We start from the raw sequence: 15,000 nt of genomic DNA, 5'->3' as shown, positions 1-15,000 counted from the left end.
GGCGCTGTAGTGTAGCGACGCGCTCTCCGTAAGGAGAGCAGCCCGAATTTCACACAGAAAAATCTGTTGTGATAATAAGAAATACAAATACAAATAGAAATACAAAACAAATCCACATCAAAAAGCCCACACATCCTCTGCTTATTCCTCCGTGTGTTTCACACGTGTGTGTCCTCTTCCCCAAAGGTCCCTTCCAGAGTGCAGCTCTCCAGTTTTCTACCTTGGTGAGCTACACCTCAAAGCAAGTCAAGTCAACTTTATCGTCGCCGAAAAGAAATTAACGCGTTGCTCACACGCTCATAATACAGGGATAAACTATGCATATCAGAAAAGGAGAAGGAAGTATTTCGAGTTTAAAGAAGTGATAGAAAATTTTTCAAACATTGCTGAAATGGCAATATGGACATTGTGTTAAAAAAGAAAAATTTTTTAAAATTCCAAGCTATGCTCTTACAGTTACACTATATTAACTTCTTTTTTCTTCCTTTCTTCTTTCTTCCCCCCCCCCCCCCCCTCCCACCTCCACCCCCCTCACCACCCACCATCTTTTTTTTTTTTTTTTTTGCTTTTCTTTCTTTCTTCTTTGCTCATAAGTGAGGGAAGCATGTAAAAAAAAGCCACATGGGCATATGTTTAACTCACTGAGCCCTATGCCCGAGCGCTGCTCCGGCATCAAAATTTGTCTCATTAAAACGTTGTTTTTTTTGCAAAAACAGGCACAAAAATGAAACAGAACTAACTCCTACAGTATTTCCGGACGTGTTCACACATAATTTTGATGAAAAACTACATTTTGTGCATTCATTTCCCCCCTGCATCAACGTGGCACAGAAAGAAGCCAGCCGAGGCTGTGAGCCCCCCAGGGTAGAATGGGTTAAACCAAGATGAATTTTTGTTTCGTCCTGTATTGTCTTCCACCCCCTCTCCTTCTCAACGCCCCCACATCAGTGCGTGTGTGTGTTTTTCACCTGTGAGGGTGGAAGCTGGGAGCGATGGTGGTGGTGCCAGAGGCTGGCGGTCACCTGTGACAGCACCGCAGGCAGACAGGTGTCAGGGCCGCCAGGTGACCGCATGGACAGGTGGCACAACACGCCACACAGCGACACCTGCAAACAGTTGGTTTCATTTTAAACACACAGCCGTGAGACATGGGTGGAGATATAGGACAGCACAGACCAGAACAGAACAGACCAGACCAGAATAGAACAGACCAGAACAGAACAGCACAGACCAGAGCAGACAGACCAGCATAGAAGACAGACCAGAATAGAACAGAACAGACCAGAATAGAACAGAACAGAACAGACCAGAACAGACAGACCAGAATAGAACAGAACAGACCAGAGTAGAACAGACCAGAACAGAACAGCACAGACCAGAGCAGACAGACCAGAATAGAACAGACAAACCAGAATAGAACAGAACAGAACAGACAGAACAGAATAGAACAGAGCAGACCAGAATAGAACAGACCAGACCAGAACAGCACAGACCAGAGCAGACAGACCAGCATAGAAGACAGACCACAATAGAACAGACAGAACAGAATAGAACAGACAGAACAGAACAGACCAGAATAGAACAGACAGACCAGAATAGAACAGCAGAGACCAGACCAGAACAGCACAGACCAGAACAGACCAGAACAGACCAGAATAGAACAGAACAGACCAGAATAGAACAGACAGAACAGAACAGACCAGAATAGAACAGACAGAACAGAACAGAATAGAACAGACCAGAACAGAACAGACCAGAATAGAACAGACAGAACAGACCAGAATAGAACAGACAGAACAGAACAGACCAGAATAGAACAGACCAGAATAGAACAGACCAGACCAGAATAGAACAGAACACAATTGATTAGAATAAAACAGAATTAAGAAAAAAAAAAAGAATAACTGAAAAATGGCGGCCACTGAGAATGATCGTTTACCTCCTGCCGGAAATGGCATTTCATCGGATAGCAGACGGCAGTCTAACGGAGAGACGTCTTATTACTGAGTTGCCGTTAAATTGTTTGTCCAAGAAGAGCAAACAGAGAGGCCTGGTTTGCATCAGTTTGACATGGTACAGTGTATGACACCAGATAAAGAATTAAGAAAAAAAAAAAAAAAGAACGAATGTTGTTTTTCTTATGGTTCTTCTCATTTCTTCTTTTTTTTCTTTTCTTTTTTTTTTTCAGCCAGTGAAGAAAGCCACATGCACAGCACTCAAAAAACAAAAAACAACAAAAAAACCAAAAAAAAAACGAAAGTAAAAAAAAAAGTGCTCTATGGACTTGCCTGCAACTGAGGCAAAACAATTTCAACAACAACCACCAAAAAAATATATATATATATATCTACACCCAGGTATACATATCTACCCAGGTAGATAGCCTGTTTTGCAAATGATTCCATGTTTGTTGAACGCTTGGAGCTTGGTCTCTGACTGACTGAAAATTTTTTTAAAGAAATACGTAAACTAAACAGACAAATATATCTTTAAAAAAAAAAGAAAAAAGAAATACATAAACTAACTAAAAACATAAATATTATTGAAAATAGAAATAAAGAATTTTTTTTTTACAAAGAGATACATAAAACGACAGTGCCGACTAACCAGAACGTCCAGTCTGGAGGTGAGGATGGGGGCCAAGGTCGCAGAGGTCAGCACACAGCGACAGCAGTCCAGGATGCTGCTCAGCACCCCCCCTCCCCCTCCACCTCCCCCACCACTCCGTCCCACCTTCAGCTTCTGTCTCTCTCTCTCCAGCGTCTCCACCATCATCTGCACACAACAGTTTGACTTTCCTTAAAGGAGGCGTCACTGCGTTCGGACAAAGCCATATATACGCTACACTACATTTGCAAAGTGGGAGCTGTATTATCAATGGTTTCTCTATTGCAATGGGAAACCATTTACAGCTTAGTCTTTTGTGAAGGACTATGACTCTCAAACTAGGAGGCAAGATTGCACTGGCTCTTAGTGGTGCAGCCTTGTGGGCTAGTTGGCCTTTGGTGAACCATCCCATCGCCGACTGTCCTAAAACCCTCTTGGCCGAGAGAGTGGGGATATAACTTGGGCAAGACACTCTCCACTACAATCAAATTCTATGGTCATAGTCGGACACGACTGACTATCATACATACACTACATCTGCCAGGCAGATACCTGACCAGCAGTGTAAACCCAAGTACTAGTCAGACCTTAACTATAATTCGTGTACCAATCAGAGTGGATTTCTTCTAAAGCGTTTTGCCAGAGGACAATGCTTATATCGCAATGGGTTCTTCTTCAGTGCACCGAGTACATGCTGCACACAGGATCTCGGTTTTTCATTATAAATATAATTATTATTTATTTATTTATCTATTTATGTATTTATTTACTTATTTATGTACGCTTATCTATTATTTATTCACCTTTTTCTTTTTCTTTTTTTTTTTTCTCAAGGCCTGACTAAGCGCATTGGGCTACGCCGCTGGTCAGGCATCTGCTTGGCAGATGTGGTGTAGCGTATATGGAATTGTCCGAACGCAGTGACGCCTCCTTGAGCTACTGAAACTGAAACTTATCATGGCATCTAAATGGCAAGACCCTCAATGTGATTTTCCTGTCAAACTTGGGAGGAAGGGTAAAACTGGGAGTTGAACCAACACCCTCATGGACACTGTAGTGGCAGTTATTGAGATTTATAAAAGCATCTTAACCATCTTCCTCCTCCTAACCAACAGACTGTTCAGCGTGTTCATGTACTGTAGAAACAAAATACGCATACACGTATATATCATCAGCTGTTCTTGTATTCTTCTAACCCACCTACACATAGCATACGCATACATATGAATGTGTATTTAATGTGTACCTTTGCAACAGAGACAATACACGTAACATATACATATATATGAATGTGAAATAAATGTGTACCTTTGCAACAGAGCCAATGCATGTAGCATACACATACATGAATTAAGTCATTTGGATGAGACGATAAACCGAGGCCCCGTGTGCAGCATGCACTTAGCGCACGTAAAAGAACCCACGGCAACAAAAGGGTTGTTCCTGGCAAAATTCTGTAGACTGAAAAATCCACTTCGACAGGAAAAACAAATAAAACTGCACGCAGGAAAAAATACAAAAAAAAAAAGGGTGGCGCTGTAGTGTAGCAACGCACTCTCACTGGGGAGAGCAGCCTGAATTTCACACAGAGAAATCTGTTGTGATAAAAAGAAATACAAATACAAATGAATGTGAAATGAATATGTACCTTTGCAACAGAGGCAATACACATGGCATACTAGTGATATACAAACCTGTGCTGTAGTTGGTCGGAGGGAAACGACAGACTGCTGGCCGGTGGGTGACGTGGAACGAAGATTGCTCAGCAGTGTAGAAAACGTCTGCCACACTTCCTCTTCTACCTTCTCACTCAGCTCATGCCTGCACACACACACACACACACACAATCATGGAATCAGGAGTTTGACACAAAAATGACAAAGTGAGTTTATGTGTGAGTTTATGAGTCCACTATATGGTTGGCATAACCACCCCCAATCAAATTTATTTATTGTGTATAATTTGGTTCCATATGCCTGTATAAGTATAGAATTGCAAAGTGTGTGTGTGTGTGTGTGTGTGTGTGTGTGTGTGTGTGCGTGCGTGTGTGCGCGTGCATGCACATGCTTTTACTAATGAAGAAGGAATATGTTAATATATTGTTTATTTGTTCCACCTGAATGTGCTGAATGTTACTCACAATTAAGTGTTTAGCTTCTTTTATTTGTCTTCCAAAAAGCAAAAAAAAAAAAAAAAAAAAAAAAAAAAAAAAAAAGCAAAGAAAGACAATAAAATAAATAACTGAACTGTAGTTTAAAAAAAAAAAAAAGGTAAAATAACAATTCACTAAACAACACCAATCCCAAACCTTTTCTTATTGTTGAGGAGAATGGTGATGATGCTGGAAAAATAACAATTCACTAAACAACACCAATCCCAAACCTTTTCTTATTGTTGAGGAGAATGGTGATGATGCTGGAAAAATAACAATTCACTAAACAACACCAATCCGAAAACCTTTTCTTATTGTTGAGGAGAATGGTGATGATGCTGGAAAAATAACAATTCACTAAACAACACCAATCCCAAACCTTTTCTTATTGTTGAGGAGAATGGTGATGATGCTGGAAAAATAACAATTCACTAAACAACACCAATCCCAAACCTTTTCTTATTGTTGAGGAGAATGGTGATGATGGCGTCGATGACGACTTGATGCTTGTTGGGTCCCACATCGTCCTCGGTGTTCCACAGTCGGTGAGCCAGCTGCAGACGCTCTGAGACATCCACGCGCTGGTCCTTCAGCTGCCCGATCCTGTACACTGGAAAGGCAAAAATAAATAAATAAATTTAAAATGATATATACAGAAATATATACTACCACCACTACTACAAAGAACAACAATAACCAACAGCAACAACAATAATATAATATTAATAATGATAAAAATCATCATCATCATCAGAATCATAATAATAATCATAAATATATGAAAAATCAAGAAGTATACTTTCAATCCGAGAGTCGTGGGTTCAAATCTCGGTAACGGTGCCTGGTTGGTAAAACTAAAAGGTGGAGATTTTTCCGATCTCCCAGGTCAACATATGTGCAGACCTACCTGTGTCTGAACACCCTTTATGTGTACACGCAAGCAGAAGATCAAATACTCATATTAAAGATCCTGTAATCCATGTCAGCGTTCGGTGGCTGCTGGAAACAAGAACATACCCAGCATGCACACACCCCGAAAATGGAGTACGGCTGCATACATGGTGGGGGAAAAACGGTCATGCACAGAAAAGCCCACTTGTGTACATGTATACCAATGAACGTTGGTTTGGTGCAGCCCATGAACAAAGAAGAAGAATACAATAATAATAATATAAACAAGAGAGGCAAGGCCTTTTAGACTCACTTGTGATACACTTAAAAAAAAAAAAAAAATCTAATTGTTAAAATGTGTTCTGTATTTGTTATTATAAAGCTTCGCGTTAAAAAAAAAAAGTCCTAACCAGATTCGAATTAAGTCCCCTAGCATTAATTACAGAGTAATTTCCCTTTTTTACAACTGCACCAAAACATTTGCAAAATAAATAAAACTTCCATGCTTAGCAAAAGAAGTTCCTGTTTGAACAAAAAAGGATAATAATGACTGCTCTTGTTGTTGGGTCAGAATATCAGATCAAAGTGCCAAGTTTAGAGAATACAAAAAATATAAATATAACAGTAAATGCAGTTTGCATATAATTAGGCTTCATTTTTAAAATTTTTTTTGTGCCCATCCCAGAGGTGCAATATTGTTTTAAATAAGATGACTGGAAAGAACTGAATTTTTCCTATTTTTATGCCTAATTTGGTGTCAACTGACAAAGTATTTGCAGAGAAAATGTCAATGTTAAAGTTTACCACAGACACACAGACACACACACACACAGACAACCGAACACCGGGTTAAAACATAGACTCACTTTGTTTACACAAGTGAGTCAATAATAATCGATAGTACTTATATATGGTTCAAACTCCCCATCTAAATTATAATGGGCTCCAAGCGCCTCACATGAAGACTAATGCATAATAACAATTAACATACCTCTGCATATGAAAACACACACACAAACACATACACACATAGGTCATTCTCTGGAAATATGCACAACGTGAGGTTAGGTTTGCCCCAATTTGTTACTTATATTAAAATACAAACTGATTTTGTTGTTGTTGTTGTTTTTTGCATAACTTTGTTCTTAGTTCAATAAAGAAATAAAGGCATTAGCTTTAAGTGAGTGTGTGTCAAAAATATTCTGATTTTAAACATTTGTTATAAACAGTAAGAAGAAGAAGACGACGAAGACGACGACGAAGAAGAAGAACAACAACAACAACAACAACAACAACAACAACAACAATAATAATAACAATAGAATAATAACAACAACAAATGATTTTAGAATATTAGATAAATGAAAAAGTAAGTACTAACATCATAATAATTATCTGTGCTTGATATTTGATGTATAAATTTATATGTCGTCAAGTTTTTACCATATTCATTGATTTGTTGTCTTTTTTTTTCTGGCAAGTGCATTGGCTGTGAGCAGGCATGTGTGTGTGTGTGTGTGTGTGTGTGTGTGTGTGTGTGTGTGTGCAATGACGGAATGAGACAATGCAGACAAGACATTTGAGGATTACAGTCACATTGGCCAAAAATCACTCACTCACAACAACTTCATGATCATCTCTCCCTCAAACACACACACACACACACACACACACACACATTCTAATATCACTCAAAGAGAAAAGACGTTAAATTAAAGAAAGAACACACACACACACACACACACACACACACACACACTGCACACACACATGTCAGCTCACACGCACATGTGCTCGTAAACACACATGCATACATTTCAAATACATGGCATTCAGACAGAACGAGAGAGAGAGACAGACAGACAGACAGACATATATATATATATATCCACACAGAAATGCCAACACACAGACACAGACACAGACACACACAGAGTATACATCATGTGACACACGCATGGAATCGAGTGTCACACACGTGTTCGGATTTATTTAAAAAAATAAACCGATTATTGTTGGAGTGTAAGCCGAAAATTGACAGAGTATAAACAACAAACTAAAAAATGAAACACTGCATTTCATCTAAAGAGCAAGATGCTGACATCTCATACTCATCTATGGTGAGTTGATTGATTCCAAACAAAAACCACGCACCTTTCTTGGACTGCGCCATGTTGATATTAGAGTTATTTCCCATGTGCGCTTGGTGGTGTGTAATTTCTTACCGAAATCATCTAAAATCTGCTGAAAACTATCAAAACATTAGAAAATCGCAAGTTTCGGTACCGGGCATACGAAAGAGCACAGAATGACTATATTATGCTCAATATATCTGCTTAAAGAAATCTTTTTTCTTCTTCTTCTGCGTTCGTGGGCTGCAACTCCCACGTTCACTCGTATGTGCACGAGTGGGTTTTTACGTGTATGACCGTTTTTACCCCGCCATGTAGGCAGCCATACTCCGTTTTCGGCGGTGTGCATGCTGGGTATGTTCTTGTTTCCATAACCCACCGAACGCTGACATGGATTACAGGATCTTTAACGTACGTATTTGATCTTCTGCTTGCCGTTTACACACGAAGGGGGTTCAGGCACTAGCAGGTCTGCACATAATTATGTTGACCTGGGAGATCGGAAAAATCTCCACCCCTTGCCCACCAGGCGCCGTTACCGAGATTCGAACCTGGGACCCTCAGATTGAAAGTCCAACGTTTTAACCACTCGGCTATTGCGCCCGTCCGCTTTAAGAAATCGAAAAGCCAAATGTTCGACACACTCATAAGGACCCGAAATTTATGGGTATGTTTTGGTGGCCGGTGAGCAGTCCCATGTTCCCATTGGTCTGAGTCAACCAAAAGGCAGCTGTCTAGGACGAGGAAGATCATGGATGGGGCAAGCAGAAGACACAATCCAGCTAGTATGCCGACTAAACTGAGACCTGAAAGAAACAAAAGAATGGGAGGAAAACCCCCAAAACCTCAATCATCTATTCAACACAGCCATTTTCACCCACCGGCTCTAGAAAGACATTGTCGGGAATGGCCCGGAATTGGAATATTGGAACGCTGCTGGTCAGGCATCTGGTTGGCAGATGTGGTGTAGCGTATGTGGATTTGTCCGAACGCCTCCTTGAGCTTGTGATACTCATCGTGATATGGTACTGAGTCAGTTTCTCCCAGGTCCATGTTCACTCGCCCCCACCCATGTCCCTGGTGCTGATTCTGCTTTACTGAGGGCACTGTGCTTTGCTTTCAGGTCTTTCCAAAGTCTCTGTAAGCCCTGCTTCTCAAATTCTGAAGCTGTCTTCATCGTTTTCTTGAGTTTTTTGTTGTTGTTGTTTGTTTGTTGTTGTTGTTTTGTTTTTGTTTTTGTTTTTGTTTTTTGGCATTTTGGATGTTGTCCATTTCTCGTTGTCGCCTGGATTTTTGAGGAGGTGTTCTTGTCTTTGGTTCTTTCACTCCGTTGGTTTCCCGATACATATGTGCTGGCCCGGTTATCTGCATACCTATCTTACCGGCGCCAGTGACCACGCAAACACCTGCCAATAGTCCAGCACAATATTGCACAAATGCAACACAACAACTCATACTTACATGCGTCCCCCACCCACCAACACATTTCAACCCACAGACATCATCTCAGATACTCATAAGCACTGCATTATCAAACTGAAATAGTTGTCACTGATATGTGTCCGTATTCCGTGTACGCTCCTGTACGCGCGAACACGTACACGCGCGCGTTCGTGCACGCACGCATACCCCCACTCCCCTCCTCTCTTCCCCCCCGCCCCACCCCCCATATCCCCCTTACATACCCCCCCTCCCCCCCCCCACCCTCTCACCCACCATGTGCGTCCGTGTGACTGTTGGTGGAAGGGAGACTACTTCCCGAGACGTATTTTCCCAGCAACACAAAATGGCGACGTAAACTTTGCTGTCGTGTCCGAAGTAGGAAATCTTCGTGGCCGGAGTAGGAAATCTCCGTGGTCTTGTGCGATGCCAGCGTTAGTTTGGTGTGATGTACAGACCACAGTATTGAAAATCCACTCCAAAACACTAGGAGCAGAGTTATTGTTAGCTTTCCTTCTTTAAAAGGAACTGTTTCTGCGTTAGTTTTAGTCCTGTTGTTTTGTGAACGAAACTGAAAACGTTGAAGAACTCACAGTGAAATGAATCGCAAAAACAAAATTATAAGTTCTGTCTTTATCCTGTTTTAGACTGGAAGAAGGGTTACTGAAGACATTCAAGACATGAAAAGGTATTTGAATTATGAGATATTGTTGCCACAAAGTCGTGCTTTTTCCAGATTTTTGCCCCCTTATTTTGCTTCTTTTGTTTTGGATTTTGTCTGTTTCTTTTAGTTTTTTTGTGGGAGGTGTGCGTTTATGTGTGTGAGTGTGTGTGTGTGTGTGTGTGTGTGTGTGTGTGTGTGTTTCAGTCAGTAGTTTCACAGAGAGAGAGACAGCCAGGCAGGCAGACAGACAGACAGACAGACAGACAGACAGACAGACACACACACACACACACACAAACACACGCACATACACATACACACACACGCACGCACACATGCAAGCACACACACACACACACACACACACACACACACCAGAAACATGACCAGAGTTATGAATTGCTATTTTCTGTGCCATCAGTGTAATGTTTACTGCTATGAGTGGTAATTGCAAGAGGATGAAATTACTGTATTTAGACAAGTTATAGAACAAAGGAAGAGAGAGAAAGAGAGAGAGGCTTCCCAGCTTCCCCCCACACCCCACACCCCTCAAAAAAAAACAAAAAAAAAAAAAAAAAATCATTGATGTTTGTGTGCTGTAATTTTCTTGTTCTCTGTATTTTAAATGAGTGGGTTTTTACTTATGTGACAATTTTTACCCATCAGTTAAGGCAGCCATACTCTAGTTTTTGGTGTTTCTGTGCTTGGTATACATTTTGATAAGAATGATAATGACAATAATGTTGATGATGATAACAACAAATCAGTTTCATACATTGCTTCATCTTGCACTCTGGAACTCAAATCAATTTCCAGCCGTAACCCACAGGCACTGACAGCATGATTGAAACCAGGACCCAGACCTTCAGTTTGATAATCTGTTTAAACTGTTTAATGATTGCACCTGTCTTTTCGGAGTTTTCCCCTGTTGTTTAAGTATTGCCCTAGCATTTGGTAGTGAAATCCTTGAAAGAAATGTTCGATATCAAAACTTCATTGTTGTAAATTTAGCGTGTGTTTCAGTTTTGTTCTGAGTGTATCAGTTTACGCCATTGTAGAACTTTCCTCAGTGTGGTTTTGGAGTGTGAGAAAACATGGATCAGATCCATCTCACGTTGTGTAAAAGTGGAACTCGAGTGTGGGCAGGCATCACTGTGTGTTTTGCAGGGAGAAGAATGACCAAGAACCATTTCAAAACTCTGGGGCTGAAAGCTGGGGCCGGAGAGGAGGAGGTGAAGAAAGCGTACCGATCCCTGGCCAAAAAATGGCACCCGGACAAAAACCCCAACGCAGGCGCCGAGGAGAAGTTCAAGGAGATCGGCGCAGCCTACGAGTACCTGCAGAGCAAAGACCGGCGGGAGATGCTGACGCGGGAGCTCACCAAGAAGAGCGAACCCAGTCCCAAGACGTTCACTGCAGCCAGTCAGAACACGTCCACCAGCCCACAGCAGCCCTCCACCTCCAAACCCGCCTACAACTGGGAGTACAAGGGAACAGAGAAGAACACGGGGTCGCAGCCCTCAGCTCAGGCCAAGGCCAAAGAGAACCGCTCTCCTGGGTCCAAGGGGGGTAAGAAACCCAAAGGGAGGCCACCCCCGAAGCAGGCCCAGTCAGGCTGGACACCCTGGAGCAGCGGCTGGCAGGGCGAAGGGGGGACGACTCCCCCTCCCAACACCACCCCCGGTTTCTCTGATGCTTTCACCGGCTTCCGGATTTTTGTGGACACTCTAGGGGGGCAGCCGTTCGGTGCTGCCTTTTTCTTTGGCGATGAGGATCCTAGTTTCGGGGGGCTGTTCGGACAGGCCGATCCCTTTCTGGGTGGCCTTGGGCCAGGGGCAGGTCCAGGTTCGGATCCAGGTGCGGGCCGTGCACGTCCCAAGCCAAAACGGGGGCCCCGGAACGTGGCGTCTGAACATGGGTATAGCGGGGGTCTGGAGGAGGACTTGCTGTTTGATGTGGGCGCCAGCAAAAGTGAGTTGTGTAGATGGCACCTGGTTTGGTTGTCTGGGTCTGTGAGTGTATCTATCTCTCTCTTTTTCTATCCATCATGCTGTGTATCTATCTATCTGTCTATCTATCTGTCTGTCTTTCTATTTATCTATCTATGTATATCTCTCTCTACATATATATATATATATATCTGAATTTTCGCTGCTACCCAGTAGCTGGGTCACAGACTACGCTCATAATAGGTAACATAATGTTATTTTTTAGTCATCTTTCTGACCTTACATGACGTCTTCTACTACGTAAATTTATCATGTTCTAAATGTTTCTTCAAATGTCTGTATACACATCTCTCTCTTTCTCTCTGTCTCTCTCTGTATCTCAGTGATGGTTTATAACCACCACCAGGACAAACCGGACTGGTAACTCCACAAATTCAGGGATCACAACGAAAACCCATGGATGTCGCTTCTCGTCTTCAGTCCAACAAAAACCGCCCCAAGGTTACATATCCAGAACAGTTCTCTTCTTTTCAGCTCCTCCACTTTGTTGACCTGCTCCAACGCTGTCACCTGTAAAAAGCTGAGGCTGTCGTCAGTCGGGTGAGGGGTGGAAGAAACATGGGCAGCGACCGAACGCTTGGTGCCTTTCCTCAGTTTGCAGTTCATGCCCATCTCCTCTATAATCGTTGGAGCATCCCACACATTGTGCCTCTGGATGTAGTCTACAGGTCAATAGATAGACCAGGTTTGGCGTGGTGCAGGAGAGGTGTTGATTGATCTGCTAGCGCCTTCCATCTCAAGGAGAAATGACATGGTCTGTGAAGTGGCCATGACTGCAGGTGTCACAGCGAGGTGCCTTACATTTGAAGAAGCCTCGGATGTTGTCAGGGCCATAAACCACAAACCGCCTGGGGACAGTGGGTTTGTACATACTGCCCAGGTTTCTGTGGTGTCTGTCTGGTGCAGTTATCAGGTTTTTTTTGGGAAAAATTATTTGTTTTGGGGGTCAGGATAGAGTAAATGGGTGTTATGTCTGATGATTTCTGATTTGAAAGGGAATGGTAGATCAAATGTAGTGACCCAAGCCAGTTTCTTTGGTTTCTTTTTTTCTGGTGGCTGTCATATTATATCTGTCTATCTATCTATCTATCTGTCTATCTGTCTGTCTGTCTGTACATATAATCATGCTCACAGACACACACTACACATTATGGATCTTATTTTCAGTTGTTTTTTGTTGTTTTTTTGTGTGGCAATAGAGGTATTTTCACTTGCTTTTCTTTGTGTTGTTTCCGCTTGTGTTTATTTCATAACCTACAGTATTGACAGCTATTCTGTAGTATCGGTATGTGTTCCAGTACTGGTAATAAGTGCAGCTTATAAGCCAGTGCGGCTTATGTGTGTATGAAGTTCTTTTTTTTAACAATTTAGTGGGTGCGGCTTATACACCAGTGCGCTCAATAGACCAAACTTTACGGTACATGCATTCATACACATAGACAGGCAGACAGACACTTACTTTCAGAAGTATATTTATACACACACACACACACACACACACACACACACGTGCGCACACACACACACACACACAGAACTGCTGTCCCAACTATCTGGGCTTGAATTTGGTAATAGCGGAGAGTGTCTTGCCCAAGGTACATCCCTACTCTCTCAGCCAGGAGTGTTTTAGGACAGTCAGCGCTGATTACATAATGTGCTGAAGGAGACAGAAGGATGGTGGTTATCCGACCTGCTGTCCTGTGTTTCAGAGAAAGGGACGCCCAAGACATCCAGATGCCCTGTCTGCAACAAGATGGTCTCACCATCCGGACTTGTGAGTTCAGTTCCTCTTTGTTTCTCTGTTCCTCGTTTGTTATGTTTGTCCCTCTTTTGCTAAGAGTCCTACTCTTTTTGTTGTGTTTTTTTCTTTGAAAAACATCTTTAGGGTCAGTATGTATATTGTTTTGTGTGTATTTGTGCTGATTCCTTTCTTGTGTTAGCACACTGTGTATGCTTGTTGGGCTGGTTTTTGTATTTGTATTTGTATTTTGTATTTCTTTTTATCACAACAGATTTCTCTGAAATTCGGGCTGCTCTCCCCAGGGAGAGCACGTTGCTACACTACAGTGCCACCCATTTTTTTGTATTTTTTCCTGTGTGCTGTTTTATTTGCTTTTCTTATTGAAGTGGATTTTTCTACAGAATTTTGCCAGGAACAATCCTTTTGTTGCCGTGGGTTCTTTTACGTGCGCTAAGTGCATGCTGCACACGGGACCTTGGTTTATCGTCTCATCCGAATGACTAGCATCCAGACCACCACTCAAGATCTAGCGGAGGGGGAGAAAATATCGGCGGCTAAGCCGTGATTCGAACCTGCGCGCTCAGATTCTCTCGTTTCCAAGGCGGACGCGTTACCTCTAGGCCATCACTCTGCTTTTCATCACATAGACAATATGCATGCAGTAAGAGTGTGTTTCTGTCTGACGCACAGATGAGTCCCTGCCTACAGTGCTTCCATGCTGGCTTGGAGGGAAAGGCGTGGTTAGCTTTGACTTTATAGACAAGGGTAAAAGGTTGCAAGGTTAATTATCTCCCTTGCATTGTCTGCAATGATGACTTTCTCTCTCTCTCTCTCTCTCTCTCTCTCACACACACACACACACACTTTTTAGAATGTGCTTGTGGTTATTGCTCATATTGTACATCTACATGGTGCATTTGCACTCATTGTACCCCATCAGTGCAGCTGCACTGTAGTTTCTGTGGACTAGCCCTTCATCGGCTGTGTGCACTATCGAAGCATCACACACAAAACGCACACAACGTGCTCAGTCCCTCTGAATACCCCAGCAAACAATGTAGAGGCTTAAGCCAACAAGTCAAAAGCACCGAGCGAGAATTCAACTGTCTTAGAAAGTGAAAGTGAACAGTGCCCTCTGCAGTATGGAAATATCTTCACTTGGACCAAGGGAAGCAACTGAGTGTAAGGAATAAGTCAGGACTTGGGGTACAAATAGAATAGAATGGAACGGAACAGAATATGTCTCTGTTACCAAAGTGTACCGGAGTCACAAGGAACATTGATTAAACTGTGCCAGTGCCCCCGCTTCTCTTGTGAATGCGAATCATTTATTCATGATCAGGTCATTGCCGCTTCTCTTGCGA

General features: G+C 42.3%; 2 protein-coding genes across 2 annotated transcripts in view; one reads left to right on the top strand and one right to left on the bottom strand.

Annotated features, from left to right (window-relative positions):
* LOC143277594 (uncharacterized) overlaps window positions 1-7,830 on the bottom strand; it is a 67,293-nt gene extending 59,463 nt beyond the window's left edge. Inside the window, exons 1-5 of the mRNA XM_076582470.1 lie at window positions 7,805-7,830; window positions 5,213-5,369; window positions 4,302-4,428; window positions 2,608-2,775; window positions 969-1,106 (exon numbers count right to left, since the gene is read on the bottom strand). Coding sequence (XP_076438585.1) covers window positions 969-1,106; window positions 2,608-2,775; window positions 4,302-4,428; window positions 5,213-5,369; window positions 7,805-7,823 — 609 coding nt within the window. The 5' untranslated portion in view covers window positions 7,824-7,830. The remainder of the gene's footprint in view (window positions 1-968; window positions 1,107-2,607; window positions 2,776-4,301; window positions 4,429-5,212; window positions 5,370-7,804) is intronic.
* A 1,749-nt stretch (window positions 7,831-9,579) lies between these two features.
* LOC143277654 (uncharacterized) overlaps window positions 9,580-15,000 on the top strand; it is a 23,374-nt gene continuing 17,953 nt past the window's right edge. The window contains exons 1-3 of the mRNA XM_076582549.1: window positions 9,580-9,910; window positions 11,054-11,857; window positions 13,605-13,669. Coding sequence (XP_076438664.1) covers window positions 11,062-11,857; window positions 13,605-13,669 — 861 coding nt within the window. The 5' untranslated portion in view covers window positions 9,580-9,910; window positions 11,054-11,061. The remainder of the gene's footprint in view (window positions 9,911-11,053; window positions 11,858-13,604; window positions 13,670-15,000) is intronic.

The sequence above is a fragment of the Babylonia areolata genome, chromosome 34, assembly GCF_041734735.1.
Source record: "Babylonia areolata isolate BAREFJ2019XMU chromosome 34, ASM4173473v1, whole genome shotgun sequence".
In the NCBI taxonomy this organism is placed as follows: Eukaryota; Metazoa; Mollusca; class Gastropoda; order Neogastropoda; family Buccinidae; genus Babylonia; species Babylonia areolata.
Note: the sequence above shows the minus strand (reverse complement) of the source record. Positions and strands in the feature narration are given on the sequence as shown.